At 44.0% G+C, this 15,540-nt stretch overlaps 1 protein-coding gene across 1 annotated transcript in view; it reads left to right on the top strand.

The window, feature by feature from the left end:
- Nucleotides 1–80: 80 nt before the first annotated feature.
- The window catches only part of efhc2 (EF-hand domain (C-terminal) containing 2), a gene marked incomplete at both ends in the record, with an annotated part of 15,811 nt that continues 351 nt past the window's right edge, over nucleotides 81–15,540 (top strand). Inside the window, 14 exons of the mRNA XM_079517644.1 lie at nucleotides 81–122; nucleotides 735–923; nucleotides 1,272–1,422; nucleotides 1,655–1,878; nucleotides 1,981–2,232; nucleotides 3,167–3,274; nucleotides 3,557–3,695; nucleotides 4,819–4,984; nucleotides 5,194–5,336; nucleotides 7,030–7,226; nucleotides 7,869–8,002; nucleotides 8,718–8,912; nucleotides 11,039–11,131; nucleotides 13,896–13,995. Coding sequence (XP_079373770.1) covers nucleotides 81–122; nucleotides 735–923; nucleotides 1,272–1,422; nucleotides 1,655–1,878; nucleotides 1,981–2,232; nucleotides 3,167–3,274; nucleotides 3,557–3,695; nucleotides 4,819–4,984; nucleotides 5,194–5,336; nucleotides 7,030–7,226; nucleotides 7,869–8,002; nucleotides 8,718–8,912; nucleotides 11,039–11,131; nucleotides 13,896–13,995 — 2,133 coding nt within the window. The remainder of the gene's footprint in view (nucleotides 123–734; nucleotides 924–1,271; nucleotides 1,423–1,654; nucleotides 1,879–1,980; nucleotides 2,233–3,166; nucleotides 3,275–3,556; nucleotides 3,696–4,818; nucleotides 4,985–5,193; nucleotides 5,337–7,029; nucleotides 7,227–7,868; nucleotides 8,003–8,717; nucleotides 8,913–11,038; nucleotides 11,132–13,895; nucleotides 13,996–15,540) is intronic.

The raw sequence follows: 15,540 nt of genomic DNA, 5'->3' as shown, positions 1-15,540 counted from the left end.
TAGCTTATTTCAAAACTACCCTGTAGGCCCCCTATAGTACGAGCTACATTTGCTGATTGGTGATTGCTACTAGTACTGATATGCCGCTGCCATTTCTCCCTGGGAACTCCCGCAACAAAAATGTAAGTAGTGATAATTTAATGAACCAGTATCAACACAGATTGGGTTGGGTATGAGATTATGATAGCTGCTACAGTGCTGTTCTGAAATGTACGAGGTGGGGGTGAGTCCTTGCTGCGATCACGAAAGAGTTCCACCGACCACAACAGCAATTAAAGTAACACAGATAATCATCATTAGGCCTACATACTACACAGATTATTTATTTTGAGTAGATCTGCACGAAACAAGCCAATAGGCTATAGGCTTTCTTGGATTCATCCTTTTAGCAGAGCTTATAGCCTATTAGGCTACTGTAGCCTACTACTTCCCTATGCTTGTCCATGCAAACTGTTAATAAAGTATTCAATCAATCAAAAACAGACCGTGGCCTATTTAAACAAATAATGCATTGTGTTCATGTTGAGATGTCATAGCCTAAAACAAGCCTATTGTAGCCTATGTTTCTCTTATAAAACAATGTACTTTATGAGTTGCCTGCCCTGCAATGCATCAAGGCAAGACTATGTAAAAAAATGTTTTAAAATGTTTGTAGACCTAGGCTATATTTACTTGGCTATATCTGAAAGTATACTATAATAACTAAAAGACTATCATTCCTACACTCTGACTAGTTGGGGAAGGAGAGATTCCACAAGTCTCAACATTTTGACTACACTAATGGTGTCCCTATGCTGGTGGGGTCTGAGAAGCCAGGCATCGGAGGAGAGTTGTTAGTTGGCCAGAAGATCCTACCAAAGTATTCCATCTACCCACAAGTAGAGGGTAATGCTCTCCCATCATGGGTTGCCTTTGACAAGCAGGTGAACTCTTAATTATTCATCAGAAATGTATTTCCCATGCTGATTTTGATCATATTTCTGACTGATAATATTGCTGACATTGAAGTCAATTAACACAAGATGACAACATTGATATTTCAGTCAATAGTGTTTTATTTAATCTAACACATCCTATGACCCCTTTGGTCTGGACCAATGGGCTACCATAACCACATAAACCCTAACGTCCCAATTGGGAGCTTATAGATCGTGGGAGAGTCCGGTATACAGTTTAAGTGGTTAACAATAAAGCTGTTCGTTATATGTTTCATTTCACTCTGGCTGGATTCGTTTAATTGTCTCATGCCCAGCCACCCTTGTCCATTGTAGGTTCTGTGTTTTGAAGCGTACTTCCAGGAGGCTGTGCTTCAGAAACGGGAGGAGACGTACCGAATCAGGAAGTGTAAAATCTACTTCTACCTGGAGGATGACACCATACAGGTGGTGGAATCAGAGTGCAAAAACAGTGGCATTCCTCAAGGTTAATTGGGCTATTTTATCTCACTCGCTGTATGGCTGAAGTCTTCTAGAATGTACATATAAAATGTTTGCGTGCTTAGAGCTGAATTTCACCACTTCTGTATACCCACTTTCTTTACTTCCAAGCTGATGAAAAGTGACAGTTTCACCAAATTCAGGATACCATGCGCTGGACAGTATATATTCTCCAGAGATATGCCTGCTAACAACTGTGCTCTTGATCCCTGTGACAGGAACATTTATTCGTCGCCACCGCATTCCAATGCCACCCCCACACGACAACTTGTTCTACAACGTGCACCATTTCAACATTAACCAACAGATGGTGCTGTACTCGCGCACCTTCACCATAACCGACTGTGACCCTTTCACCAGGAACTTTCTCGCCAAGCTGGGGGTACGCCTAAATGCCCCTGCCTCAGTACCCCCAGACTCGTACACCAACCTACGAGAACAGGTAGGCAGCCAGAGAGAAAGCGAGACCCCTAATAGGGGCATGGAGCACTTCCAACGATTCTGTGCATACGTTTTCATTCTGTGTGTCTCTCTCTCCACCCAGATGCGGGAGAGTATGAAGCCACTGAGGCCGTACCAGAGGCAGGACACATTGAGGCAGTTCCTAGAGAACGATCGCAACGTCCTGTGCTTCTACTGCTTCTGGGATGACACAGAAAGCATGTTCGGGGACCCACGCGAGCTCACGCTGCACTACTTCCTGGGGGATGACACCATAGAGATACGAGAGGTTATCCACCCAAACTCGGGCCGAGACGCCACTGCCAAGTTCCTGCACCGTAGCAAATTGCCCAAGGTGAGCTTGGAGGTAATGTCACACCCCTACCTCAAACCCCCTACCACATGGTGGTCTGTCTCTTCTTAAGAAATCTCACTGGAAGAGTAAAAATCACACCCGTGTGAACTGAGTGGTGCAGTGACGTCACATACTAACCATAGCAACCATGCTCACCCGTACAGGCACAAACACACACGGGTACTAACAAAGCCAGTTGTTGGAGTGGTTTGCACCACTCAAAAACAGTAAAAAACGATGACAAAAGGAATTAAAAAATGGAGGCATTTCATTCATTAAAGCAGAAATGTTTCTGATTTAAAGAAATATCAACGTAAATTTTTGACGTTGATATTTCAGATATTAGAGGCTGGGTGTTGCTTCCCTTTCTGCCTGGATGAGTGACACGAGTCCCTTTAATTCTCTTCCTTCCATATCCCTGCTTTCATCTGCGCTCTCATCCACTCTGACATGGCTGCTGAAGCATACCTCCTCCCTCTAGCATTTTGACTTTACCATTCAGTTAATGTCCAGAGCACTCATTCATCTTGAAATACAGCCAGGCCTCAATCATCCGTCTTGTCATTTCTTTGGTATGTGTGTGCGCGCGTGTGTGCTTGCACGTTCGCGCGCATGACTTTTATTAAATGTCAGCCCAAAAGGTTGAGCTGGTTGTTCCATCCAATGGGAAAGCATCACATCCCCACAAACAAATTAAATTTGTCCTTCAAGACAAACCACTGCTATAATTTGTCTTTATCTGTCTCCCCCCCTCCCTGTATTTCTTCCCGAAGTGTCAGCTCAGGCTACCTCGGTAGCGTATGAATGAATCAAATTGTGCATGCCTTTATCGTGTTCAGTATTGTGTATATTATTACCTTGTATCATGTGTGATCTTATCCGTTGCACTTTATGTAACCGTTTGTTTCTCGGCGTGTTTGTTATCTCTCTGCAGCATGCTCCCACCACCATGCGGCGGCCAGGGGAGATCACAGACCGCACGGTGCTCAATGTGTTTGGCCCCATGGGTCAGGGAGGACGCTACATTCTGGACAACCGCAAAGTATGTCCCCGTTGTGCAGAGGAATAAGAAATAAAAGATTAGCACTTTATTAAAAACTTTATTAGAATTATATTGTCACATTTCACCTGCTACCTACGGTACCACTCAAGTGTGTGTGTGTGTGTGTGTGTGTGTGTGTGTGTGTGTGTGTGTGTGTGTGTGTGTGTGTGTGTGTGTGTGTGTGTGTGTGTGTGTGTGTGTGTGTGTGTGTGTGTGTGTGTGTGTGTGTGTGTGTGTGTGTGTGTGTGTGTGTGTGTGTGTTTCTCTCTCTCTATCCTGCAGATAGGAGCTGTTCCTGAGGAATTTTATGAGGACTGTGATCTGACTCTGGGAGGGGTGGTGCATGTGTGGGGCAGGAAAGTTGTCATTTGTGACTGTGACAATTTCACCAAAGAATACTACCGCACCAAATATGGCATAGGTAAGCCAGGTATCTCATACAGATAGTGCTGCATATCTCATAGATAGAGATTATCTAGTATATATATGCATAGAGATATCAGGTATCTCATAGAGATAGTGCTGCATGACACATCTCTACTCTTTAGTGTTTTATCATTGAATTGTAGAGCATCAGAGATGTCATATTGTACCGGCCTGAGCCTTTGGTGACACAGAGGCTGACACAGCTTTGCTTTGCATAATTATATTTATTTATAATAAATATATATATATTTTTAAAGAGTTGCTTGTATTATATACATATGACCACTTGGGGGCAGTAAGAGTATTCAGTAAAAGCCCTGCTATTAGTTTGTAGCTGTACAGTTAGTTTATCAGAATGTTTTATAGTTAAAATGTATGTCATTCTTATTTCTCTAATCCTTGGCTGATGTTAACATACAGTATTTCTGAAGTGTTTGAACCTGGATTGGTTGGGGGTTAGCCGGAGTGTGTAATGTCTTCATAACCATGACCAACAGTTGCAAAATCATGCTAAAGATGCAGAATGCATCTCAGCCAGTGTTGTTACACTCAGCAGCCCAACGATATGCTTTGGTCGCTTCAGTCCCCCCCACCCTATATGAGCTCTTAATGAACAGGCCCTGCCTTCATTGATGTATACTGCCTATACAGCCAAGTCCCATGTCTTCGGCCTTGACGTCTGCATGACACCAGACACCACGTCACCCCCACCACAGGTCTCTCTCCATACCTCCAGGGCTGTAGTCACGGGGGCCACGAGAGGCACGCGGCTCCCCAGCAACAGTAACCCAAGCTGGGCCTGCCTGTGTCTGCCACCCTGGGACAGGCAGGTTGCAGGGCTCGTTGCATTAGTCACAGCGGTGATCCAGGCGGAGCCCCCACTGACAGGCCACTGTGATGGAGGACCCTGTCTGTCTGCCTCTCGGTGGTCAGAGGTCAGCACAGGGTAACTGTCAAACCAGGCCAGTGCGCTCCTTCACGGATGGATTAGACCTGCTCCCCTCACATCCCCTTCTCCGATTCGTTCTTCTTTCAAACGCTTTATTTTTCATCAAGTCTTTATCCACATAAATGCACTACCTAATTAAGACTTATACTACATCCTCTCTGTCTCTCAGAGGACTTCAACCCGGTGCAGTACAAGGCTGCCGCGGTCTCGAAGCCCCCCAGGCCCGTGCCCCCCTACAATGGCTTTGGCTCAGAAGAGGACTCATTGTGTTCTTGCCAGGGCCTGCTGCCTAGGCCCCCGCAGAAAGACTTCCACAAGCTCATGGAGAAAGACAGGTTGGATGGAGTTTCCACTAAACAAAAACAGTTTACTCACTGAAATGCCAAAGTGTGTGTGTGTGTGTGTGTGTGTGTGTGTGTGTGTGTGTGTGTGTGTGGTGTGTGTGTGTGTGTGTGTGTGTGTGTGTGTGTGTCTGTGTGTGTGTGTGTGTGCGCACGCCAGCACGTACTGACCCCCACCCTGGTGTATATGTGTACCTCCCCAGACATGGCCTTGAGAGTAATGTGCTACGTTTCCTCGCTAAAATGGCAACCACTGACCCCGTTGACAGAGATAGGGTGTTCATCATCTCCTTCTACCTCTGCGATGACACCATCGCCGTGTTCGAGCCCGCACAGAAGAACTCAGGTGGGGTTGTTTGCTCGTTTAAGAGCACAGACGTCCCAGGACTTACCAGGCTTTATATGGGATATTTAAAAATGTATGATCAAAAACATTAGCGTTGCCAGACACGATTTTGCCTTCCAAATTTCCACTGTAATTAGATAAAAAGTTAGCCTGTTATCAGGAATTCCTGTTGTCAGGAATTGCAGAGCAGCTTATTTTCCAGCTTATGACATTTGATATTTTTTATCAGTTATCAAAGCTTGGCTTCACCATCGTCATGGAACGTTTTCTTGCCAGGGGAGTAAATGTTAGCTGTCAGTTAAGGTACAAAGGCAATACCTAGATTATATTTCTTGTAGCCTGTGAGGCATATTTGTGTAAGGAAGACTTGCCCTTAACCACTTGAACCCCAGCATCCAAATTCTGGGTGGAACATTAGGCAAAAATAGCAGATCTACATGCAGGCTCAACGCGTTGAGCTTGTAGATCGGCTATTTTGGGTGAAGAGACTTGGTGTAGATGGGGAAAAAGCAGTCTAAGTACCGTCTAACTCCTTGCAACCAAACGGTTGCGAGTATAGTTGGATGTAGTTGCATGAAACCGTTATCCCCAATGGCAGTTGCAAGGAGTTGCATTGCTGCGGTTTGGGCCTTAGCTGTCACTTAGCTGTGAACCTTTGAGAAAGTGTACCATCCAAATTAAATATTTATTGCAAAACATGTATGTATAAAACTTAAAACATCACATTATTATTTTGTAATGAATTACTGATGATGCTTCTAACGTCACCATTCATGTAATCAGTGATAAAATGACTCCCACCTGTCAGTGATGCCTCTGATCACCTCATCTCATCAGGTAGTGTCATCACTTCAACCTCACAAGGGATCCCAACAAGTGCAGAAATCGGCCAACACACATTATTCTTTTTTATTTATGTCCCTAATCTAAATGGACAGATTGTGTGATGGGTAAACTCAAAATGATCTTTACAGGGAAAGAACATCAGATGAACGTATCTACCCCCCCGATTGGCCATTGCCAAATTGTTTGTTATGTCACTGCTTATTTGCATAAAGATGAACCCTGCCAAGTCGCCAAGATCTCTATATCAGCCATGACTTCCCGCTCTCCCCAGGCCCTCATTTAACAAAGTGATGTAGACCAAAAAACGGCGTACGGCGAATCATTCCATCGTGACTTTGGCTTTTGATGCCAAAGCTCACGTTCTATTCTATTCTATATTTTCTTATTGGATGTGTCGGGTATCGGGTCTGTGCCCTTTGTATGCAAATAGCATGTTGTGCCATTCCCACGCATATACGCGCGCGTGTGTGTGTGCTGTGTGTGAATCCATGGCGATGATTGGTGGGAACAACTTCACATGTTGGAGAAGTTCCTCTTCTCGACATGACGTTCACTTCGTCATGTCGAAAAACAGGTGGGGCGAGGATGTGCCACATTTATCAACAGCGGACAAATCCTTCACGCTAGAATTGACAGGGTACATCCTGGTTGATAAATCTCACGTTGACATGACCGTACACTAAAACCTGGCCTCAAAATTAAGATGGTTTGTACAGTCCATTGATAAATCAGGGCCAAGTTGACTTGTCTTCCATGGTATTGCTGCCAATTTGCCGGCTTGTCACCCAAGCTTTACCTCGACATCTCCTTCATTCTTCCTTCTTTCATCTCTCCTGCCATCAATCAGGTGTGCTTGGAGGTAAGTTCCTGGAGCGTAGTCGGGTGAAGAAGCCAGGTCAGGAGCTGTTCAAGAGCGAGATGTCTGAGTATCTCTCAGCCCAGGACCTGTACGTGGGAGCGACACTCAACCTCAACAACCACCTCTTCCAGGCGGTGGATGCAGATGAATATGCCTTCAACTACATGGAGCAGCATGCAGAGGAGGTGGGAGAGAACACACTTAATGAATAATTATTTTACAGGTGACTTGTGTTTGCATGCTGCCAGTGCATAAACGGTCTGTCCTTCTCACAATAGGTAGAATGTTGATTGTATTAAAAAAAAAAAAAATTGTTTGTAGGTCTTCAAAGGTTTTGAAACAGCTTGGTACACTAGACCAGTGGTTCCCAAACCTTTCAGCCCCTGACCCAAAAACAGAAATTGGATATTCGACCAGGACCCAAACTAGTGAAAATAGCAGATCTACGAGCTCACAAAATGTTGTTATTATTTCATGAAAGGTTTTGCTTTTTTGGGAATGTTTTTTGAAAATGTTTTGAAATAATAATAATTAAAAAACAAATGTAGGAAATTCCTACATTTGGTTTTTAATTATTATTATTATTTCAAAACATTTTGGAAATACAAAAACTAAGGGGACCCATAACAATGTGTCCGCGACCCACAAATGGGTCCCGACTCATATGCACTAGACATATGCACAGGTTAGGTGCCTTCTCAGTGGCACTTCATCAGGTGCGACACCACTAAAGTGCCATCTTCCCCCATGGTTTGGTCTATGGTGTATAATGTGACTGAGGTGTGAAGCATAATTATGTGTATATATGTGTGTCTCTGTGTGTGTAGTTCCCCAGGGCCAACATCGGCACAATCCTAAGTAAACTGCACTCCATCTCGGAGGATAAGCAGGCAGAAATCAGGCAGTTCCTGTCTCTCAGTGACCCCAACAACACTGGTATCATCCCATATGAGCCCTTTAGGTATGTACTGTATGTTACTGAAACCTATGCGGGAAAATTCATGATGTATTTTCCATCTACATGCAGGACGGAAATGCATGCCCCATGCAATACAGACACGTTGTACCCATTGTCAGAGTATCCCATATGGTTAAAAAATAATCGAGAGGGCACTGGAAATCACCCAGTGCATACTCCCTTTTCACCCCTTCTTCCGGGTTGGAAAAGTGTGATGGGCAGGGCCTACTTGGGTCCCATGTGGCGCGTTTTGCGTCATCTCGCATGCGCAGTTGACACCCATGTCACCTCTGCGCAACCAACCCCAATGCGCAAGCTCATGAGTCACGACCATTGGACACTACCGTCATGGCATCAGCCGCAAACGAAGCAGTCAGCTCCATATATTGGCAGTTGGGCAAAAAAGAGGGCATTCCCATATATGGGCAATTGGGCATATACTGGTGACATCAGCAATCTCCATATATGGGCATAAAAGGGACAAGGACTGACAGATACAGAGTTGTCTAGAGCCAGATCCGACCGCTATGCCCATATATGGTCATGTGCATATGGGAGCGACTGACTTGGGGACACAGACGGATGGGTACAACACAACACGAACTCTGATAAAGCACCCAACACTATGACTCATTTGTAGTAGGATGTGAGCGATGATATTGAATGGGCAATAATATCTTTGTGTGTTCATTTGTTCATTTGTGTGTGTGCATGAAAGGGGCCTGCTGGTTGGCATGGAGTGTGGTCTATCAGAGCATGAGGTGATGATGCTAGGCCGCTGTTTCTCGGTACGAGAGCAGCCCGAGGTGGATGTGGGCTCCATGCTTGCTGTGGCGCAGGACTACCTCAAGAAGAAGCACTTTGAGAAGTTCCCTGACATGGCCAGAGCCTTCATCCAGGAGGACAGACAAAGGTACGGGTCGTAAACTCACAAGCAAACACACACAATAGGATAAAGAAGATAGGTTCATATCATAACAGTCGTCGAACAACAGCAACAACACATGCACACACCATCAGGTGCTCACACACACACACACACACACACACACACACACACACACACACACACACACACACACACACATGCACAAATGTCCCACTCCCACACATGCACACACAGACAGATAATGTCACAGACAGCCATCAATCGTGCGTCTAGCGGCCCCATATCTCAGAAGAACGATTTGTTCCAGCAGTGTGAAAGTGGAGCATTGGAACCAGATGATCCCACAAAGACCTGTATGGCATGTAGTTCTGCAGGCCAGGGAGGACACACACGCACACACATGCACGCACGCACGCACACACACACACACACATACACACAATTTGTCTTTCTTTCTTTCTTTCTTTCTTTCTTTCTTTCTTTCTTTCTTTATTTTATTATCTCTCTGTCTCACATGAAATCCCCCATCATTCACTTTCACATACCCTCCTTCACCACCACTGCACACATTCACACACCGTCACACACCGTCACACACACACACGTGCACGCACGCACGCACGCACGCACACACACACACGCGCGTGCGCGCACGCACGCATGCACGCACACACACACACACACACACACACACACACACACACACACACACACACACACACACACACAGTTGAGCTGGGGGGGATTAAGAGGGACTTGGGTAAATGGATGGTTCACGGTGCAAGGGGGTCATGCAGCATGGCGGGTTTATCTGGCCGCGTGTAGACAGTTTGCTGGAGCTTTTCTGCAGCGTTCTCCTCTGTTTGTTTTAAAAACGCCATTGACAATGAAGGGAAAATTCATCTTGTCCCTAACACAAACATTAAATGCCATTAACAATAAAGAGCATTTAATGTTTGTTTTGACACCGTTTGGTTTACATCACCATTACATCACCTAATCAACATGAGTTAGACTTTAATATATTAGCACCCCTCACTTCACACAGGTGTGATTTTATTTCCTTTTGTGAACGTTTTCCTTTGCTGTATGGTTTTATCGTGTTCTTTTTGGGAGTTTATTTCAAAGCAATTATTCACCCACATGGCAGCAGAAACACTAAACAAAATCTTCAAAGAAAATCAATCAATCAAACCAATGTCCATAAATACAAAAATACAACAAAAAAAAACACATTACATACAGTTAAACAAACAAATGCACAATGTCCCCATCACAGTTCCTTACCCCCATCTACAGCTGACTACTCCAATTAACCACTATACATCCAAAGCCTCTTCAATGTCTCTTTCTGGGAGTTTAATGCTTTGCATTCTACTATTGCGCAAATAAACCGAGCTAAACTAAATCCTTACGTTTGAAAGTGCTGTAGTCAAAGTGATAGACTTGTATTTCAAGCAATTCATGTGGCAGTGGTGATTTCTTTATTAACACGTTATTTATTGTTTTCAACACAGACAGACAATAGATGATCACAAGACAAAAAAGACAAAACCACAACACAAAAGCCACAAATCAAAACCAAAATGGGCAAAGAAAACAAAAAAATTAAATCAAATCAAATCAAAACAAAAATGTCTGGGGTCCCCGGTGGCTTTGCATATGGTCTGTTCACTAACACTAACATATGCTCCTTGTGAGTTGTGAGGACCCTTGTTCGAATCTGACCCTGTCTTGTCCCGCATGTCTCTCCTCACTCTGCCTTTGGTTTCCTGTCTCTCTACACTGACTGATCAAAATAAATCATAAAATGCAAAAAAAAAAGAAAAGCCTCCAGAAAACAAAAATATTTCTCTGTCAGCAATATCCTTATCCCTCCACACAGTCCACATATCGCACGGCATGTCAGTCCTTCAAGGCTTATTAAAATACACATTTTTTTGTGGGGCCTCACTTGAAGCCTGGGTACTGACTTCTCTTCAGTCTTCCCCTGATGTTGAATACCTTTCTCCCATCTCTCCCTGTGTCTCTGGTGTTGAATACCTTTCTCCCATCTCTCCCTGTGTCTCTGGTGTTGAATACCTTTCTCCCATCTCTCCCTGTGTCTCTGGTGTTGAATACCTTTCTCCCATCTCTCCCTGTGTCTCCAGGACTGGCCGTTTGTCCAACAAGGACACCAGGACCATCTGTAAAGCCTTCCAGCTCCCTCTGCCCAATGACCTGCTCAGAGCCCTGCTTGAGAAGTAAGAGAACCTTAATAGTACAATGTGGTGTGTGTGTGTGTGTGTGTGTGTGTGTGTGTGTGTGTGTGTGTGTGTGTGTGTGTGTGTGTGTGTGTGTGTGTGTGTGTGTGTGTGTGTGTGTGTGCGGGATGCATGCGTGCGTGTGTGTGCATGCGTGCGCGTTTTCATGCATGTGTATATTCTTGCAGATATTATTTATACATACAGTATGAAAAATATATTCAATTGCAAATAGCGTCACAGGCTCTTAGTTTATTTCGGTCATAAAATAGGTTCTTCAGTGCACGGATAAAGTACCTGTCCACCGCATGGAGTCTGATCTGGAAATAAGACATGCATAATAGGGCCCTTTGGTGTTCGATTCCAATACGGTGCATCAGGCGCAACACAACTGGCCGTGTTTGGGGGAGGGTTCCAAGCAGGGTGGGGGATCTCTGTCTCTTCAATAGTGACTAGGGCGACACCTAGTCAGCGCAGGGTGTTGAACTGGAGGAATAGGACAGGGGGATGCTCCTACTGGCAGGTGAGCCAGTAGGGTACAATAGCATTGGCTGAGAGAAAACAGAATACCACTCAGCATTCTAGAGATCATACAAACGTCTCAAGGTGTCAACAATATCATGAAACTGAGAAGACAGCCAGCACACAATAAAAGTCCTTTTCATAGTTTATTTTCCTCTCCATGGACTGTTGCATGTGAAATGGACATGTATTGTGTGCTGGCTGTTTTCGCAGTTTTACAATAGCAGTGGCAACACAGGAAGGTACTGTATCGTGTTCACTCACGGTTGTAGCAAAATGAGGAAACACAGGCACAAATGGAAGGTAAAAGAAAGTAACTATTGAGGTATAAATTATACACAAATAAACAGAATTGAAAGATCAGTCAATGTAGGTGAATATCATGTATACATGCAGCCCGTGGTTGAAAGTGTATGTGCAACATGAGTGTTGTATAAGGTGTGAACTGACAGGACAGAAATACAACAGAAGAAGCCTGCATGGCAGAGAGTAAACTTTATTTGAATAAATACATTCACTCTACAGTCCATGAGGGACTGACCCAGCAAATTAAATGCTAGTCCTGCAGGGATTTGACGCTGTGGGGAGGGAGTTGGTTGATAACACTGTACTGTAGGTGCTGCTGCTGGCTGCCAACCTCGCCATATTACACAGACATTCTGTTCTGTTAGTGTTTTCCGCTCTGCATTTTTATTTCTTTGAATTAATTTATTGAAAGGATAGCCCCTTGAGATATATCATCTAATTTAGTCGACCGACTTCAAATTCGAAGCGCGCACAGCAAGAAAGAGAGTGCGGTGCCCGCCGTAGAGTAGCTTGGATATCGAGTTGTCCTGAACCGCCGATATGAACCAACATGCCCATGAATGGGCAGACGGGTACAACCGAAGCCCCCAACACTATGACTCAGACATATTGGTCGGATCGGTAGTGCGACAATGTGAGGGCTGCCTGCAGACATCTAGGGCTCCATTTTCGTCACCGCTAAACCCCTTATCCCTAAACTTCTTTGCCTTTTTTTACTATTGTGCAAAACATTTTTGAATAGTTAAAATGGCCAGTCTACAAGCTCACAACGTGTCAATGTAGATTGGCTAGTTGAACAATTCAAGAATATTTTTCAAAATAGTAAAAAAAGGCAAAGAAGTTTAGGGATAAGGGGTTTAGCGGTGACGAAAATGGAGCCCCTAGAGTTCGAACCTCTAAATGGAGGACCGACGGCAGGCGGGCAGGCAGACCAATATTTGGACCCGACCCGGCTCGGTTCAGGGCTGACTTCTGCTACCCTCTAGTTCAGTTTATGGTGGTACTTGAGCTGCACTGAGTGGTCAACTGCTGTATAAAGACTAGTAATATTATAGTTTTAGCTTCCATTGATTGGTCAGCTCTGGCCAATCAGTACGTCTATCGCCATCATAGTCCTTTCAACACTCGCCCGCACAGGGTGAATAAAATGTTGGGGATTGTTTTTGCTTACATTCTTTTAACTGCTCGTTTTATATAACCTCTTCGTTTGTTATTTCCCAAATTCCCTCAGATACTTTTCTTGGAAGGGGGCCTGTAAACCAGCAATTACATAGCATGACTAAACTAAAACCCTTCATTATGACAAATAGGCCTACATAAACTCCTTTACATGGTTGCAGCTTCCCAGCTGTCACTGTTTGAGGAAAACATTTGACTCTCCAGACTTTTCTTTTTCTTTTTTGTATTTGTCTGTCTTTATCTATTCTTTGTATTCTCATGATGTGTTTTGCCGTACAATTTGGCACAGTGGCTCATTGGACATGGTTGTCATTTAATGATTGCTATTTGACTGCAATCACCTTTCCAATGGGATTTAGCTTGTATGGCAAAACATGTTAGCACTCCCTTTACCTGGAATGAGTTTTAACGCACTTTAAATATCAACTCTATAATTCCATGGGGCAATTTAGAAACCTGCTCATTAATGTTGTTTTAAATTGTCATAGTTTTAATTAAGGTGTCTTATTGTTTTGTTGTTTTTATACTGTTTTTATACAGAGTATACTTTTATACTCTGTTGCGTTGTGCCTTTTGCAATCTCGGCATGAGGGCCCTGCCCTCAATGTATTCGAGATACAGAGTGTTACAATGTATTTCAAAATATCTGAGAAAATCAATAAAGGTTGAATGAATGAATAAATGTCATGGGAATACTACGAATAATGTATAGTATGCAGTATGTTTGGTGTGTAATCTGGATACATATTTGCTGCAGGTACACAGATGGAGAAGAGATTGGCTACCACGCCTTCTTGGCTGGCATCAATTGGAGGGAGAATCCTGCTCCCCCGGTCCTGCCTGATGAAATCCTGAAGGTGAGAAAGTCCGAGACTAAAATGGAGAGCGGCACATTCTCATGCACGTCATTTTTGAATAGCCATAGAACTGAAGTAATGTTCGAGAGAAAATTTCAAAAACTAAAGGTGACAGTGAACATTACTGAAATATAATTGAAAACCCATGGCCATGAGGGTGAGCTGATTTCTTTCAAGAGTGAACCATCAGTTGAATAGACAAGTGAAGCAATTTAATGGTCAGGGAAAATGACATGAGACAAGACGGGCAGGAGAAACCAGAACAGAGTTCCTCTGATCTCCTCTCCCAGGTCTGTGTGTTTACTATGTAACGCTGATTTAGCGTGCCATGCCTGAACGAGAGAGCTAAGCAGAAACAGGTGACCGGGACACACACGATGCAGAGATGGCAAATGCGGGAGAGAGGCATTGGCAGAACATGAGGGAATGTGTGTGTGTGTGTGTGTGTGTGTGTGTGTGTGTGTGTGTGTGTGTGTGTGTGTGTGTGTGTGTGTGTGTGTGTGTGTGTGTGTGTGTGTGTGTGTGTGTGTGTGTGTGTGTGTGTGTGTGTGTGTGTGTGTGTGTGTGTGTGTGTGTGTGTACACACACACACAGGGCTTAAAGTTCTCTGTCCTGGGGACAGATTTTAGTCCTGAGGATTTCATACTGGGTCAACCGTCATTTAATGAGATCAGTGCAGATTTGCAAAAAATCATTTTCAGTCTTGGGATTTTTTTTGGCTTTGTGTGCGTGCGTGCGTGCGTGCGTGCGTGCGTGCGTGCGTGCGTGCGTGCGTGCGTGCGTGTCACTCACTTGCTCGCCATGCACCACAATTCTTTCTCAGCTCTCTAATGTTCTTATTTCCTCACTGGTTTCCAGCTGCTCTCTTCCTCTCACGGTCCTATGCCCAAACCAATGCGTCGGTCTGCCATCAACTACTCTGGCTTCCTTAACGGGATCCGTGGAAATACAGAAGAACAGTGAAAGCACAGCACTGACATACAGTACATGTCCCAAACTGTGTCGGTTTGATTGGCCCGCTCTAATTCCTAAACACATTTGTTCTTCTCTCTGTTGTTCATTCCAGACTGTTTTCTGTATCTTCTTTTCAGTTTCATGAAATTCATAAATACCTCAACTACCTCAACAGTGTTAAACCCTACTACACGTGTGAATTGTTCTCTCCAGTTACGGAAAACTATGTTGTTGTTTATCTCTTCAAATATGTAAATACCCCAATGTTGTTGGGCGTCGAGTTTCATTATTTTTTGACAAATCATTATGAATGCTTTGTCGACCAATAAAAAGGTGAGCCATTAAATTCACAATTCTAGACCTCTGTTCACCTTTTATTATTCCACAACAACACCTCTACATCAACAGTGGTTTCTCAACTTTGGTCATGCAAACAAACCCATACTATATCATATAAAATAATAATAAAATAAATGCCTAATATTTACAGATTGGTATGATAAAGTCTTCAATGGATGAATTGACTTGGTTTCTCTCTCTCTCCAAAATGTGTCACCGATTGGACAACTTCAATTAAAATCACCAGTACAG

Source organism: Electrona antarctica, assembly GCF_951216825.1.
Source record: "Electrona antarctica genome assembly, chromosome: 13".
Taxonomy (NCBI): Eukaryota; Metazoa; Chordata; class Actinopteri; order Myctophiformes; family Myctophidae; genus Electrona; species Electrona antarctica.
Note: the sequence above shows the minus strand (reverse complement) of the source record. Positions and strands in the feature narration are given on the sequence as shown.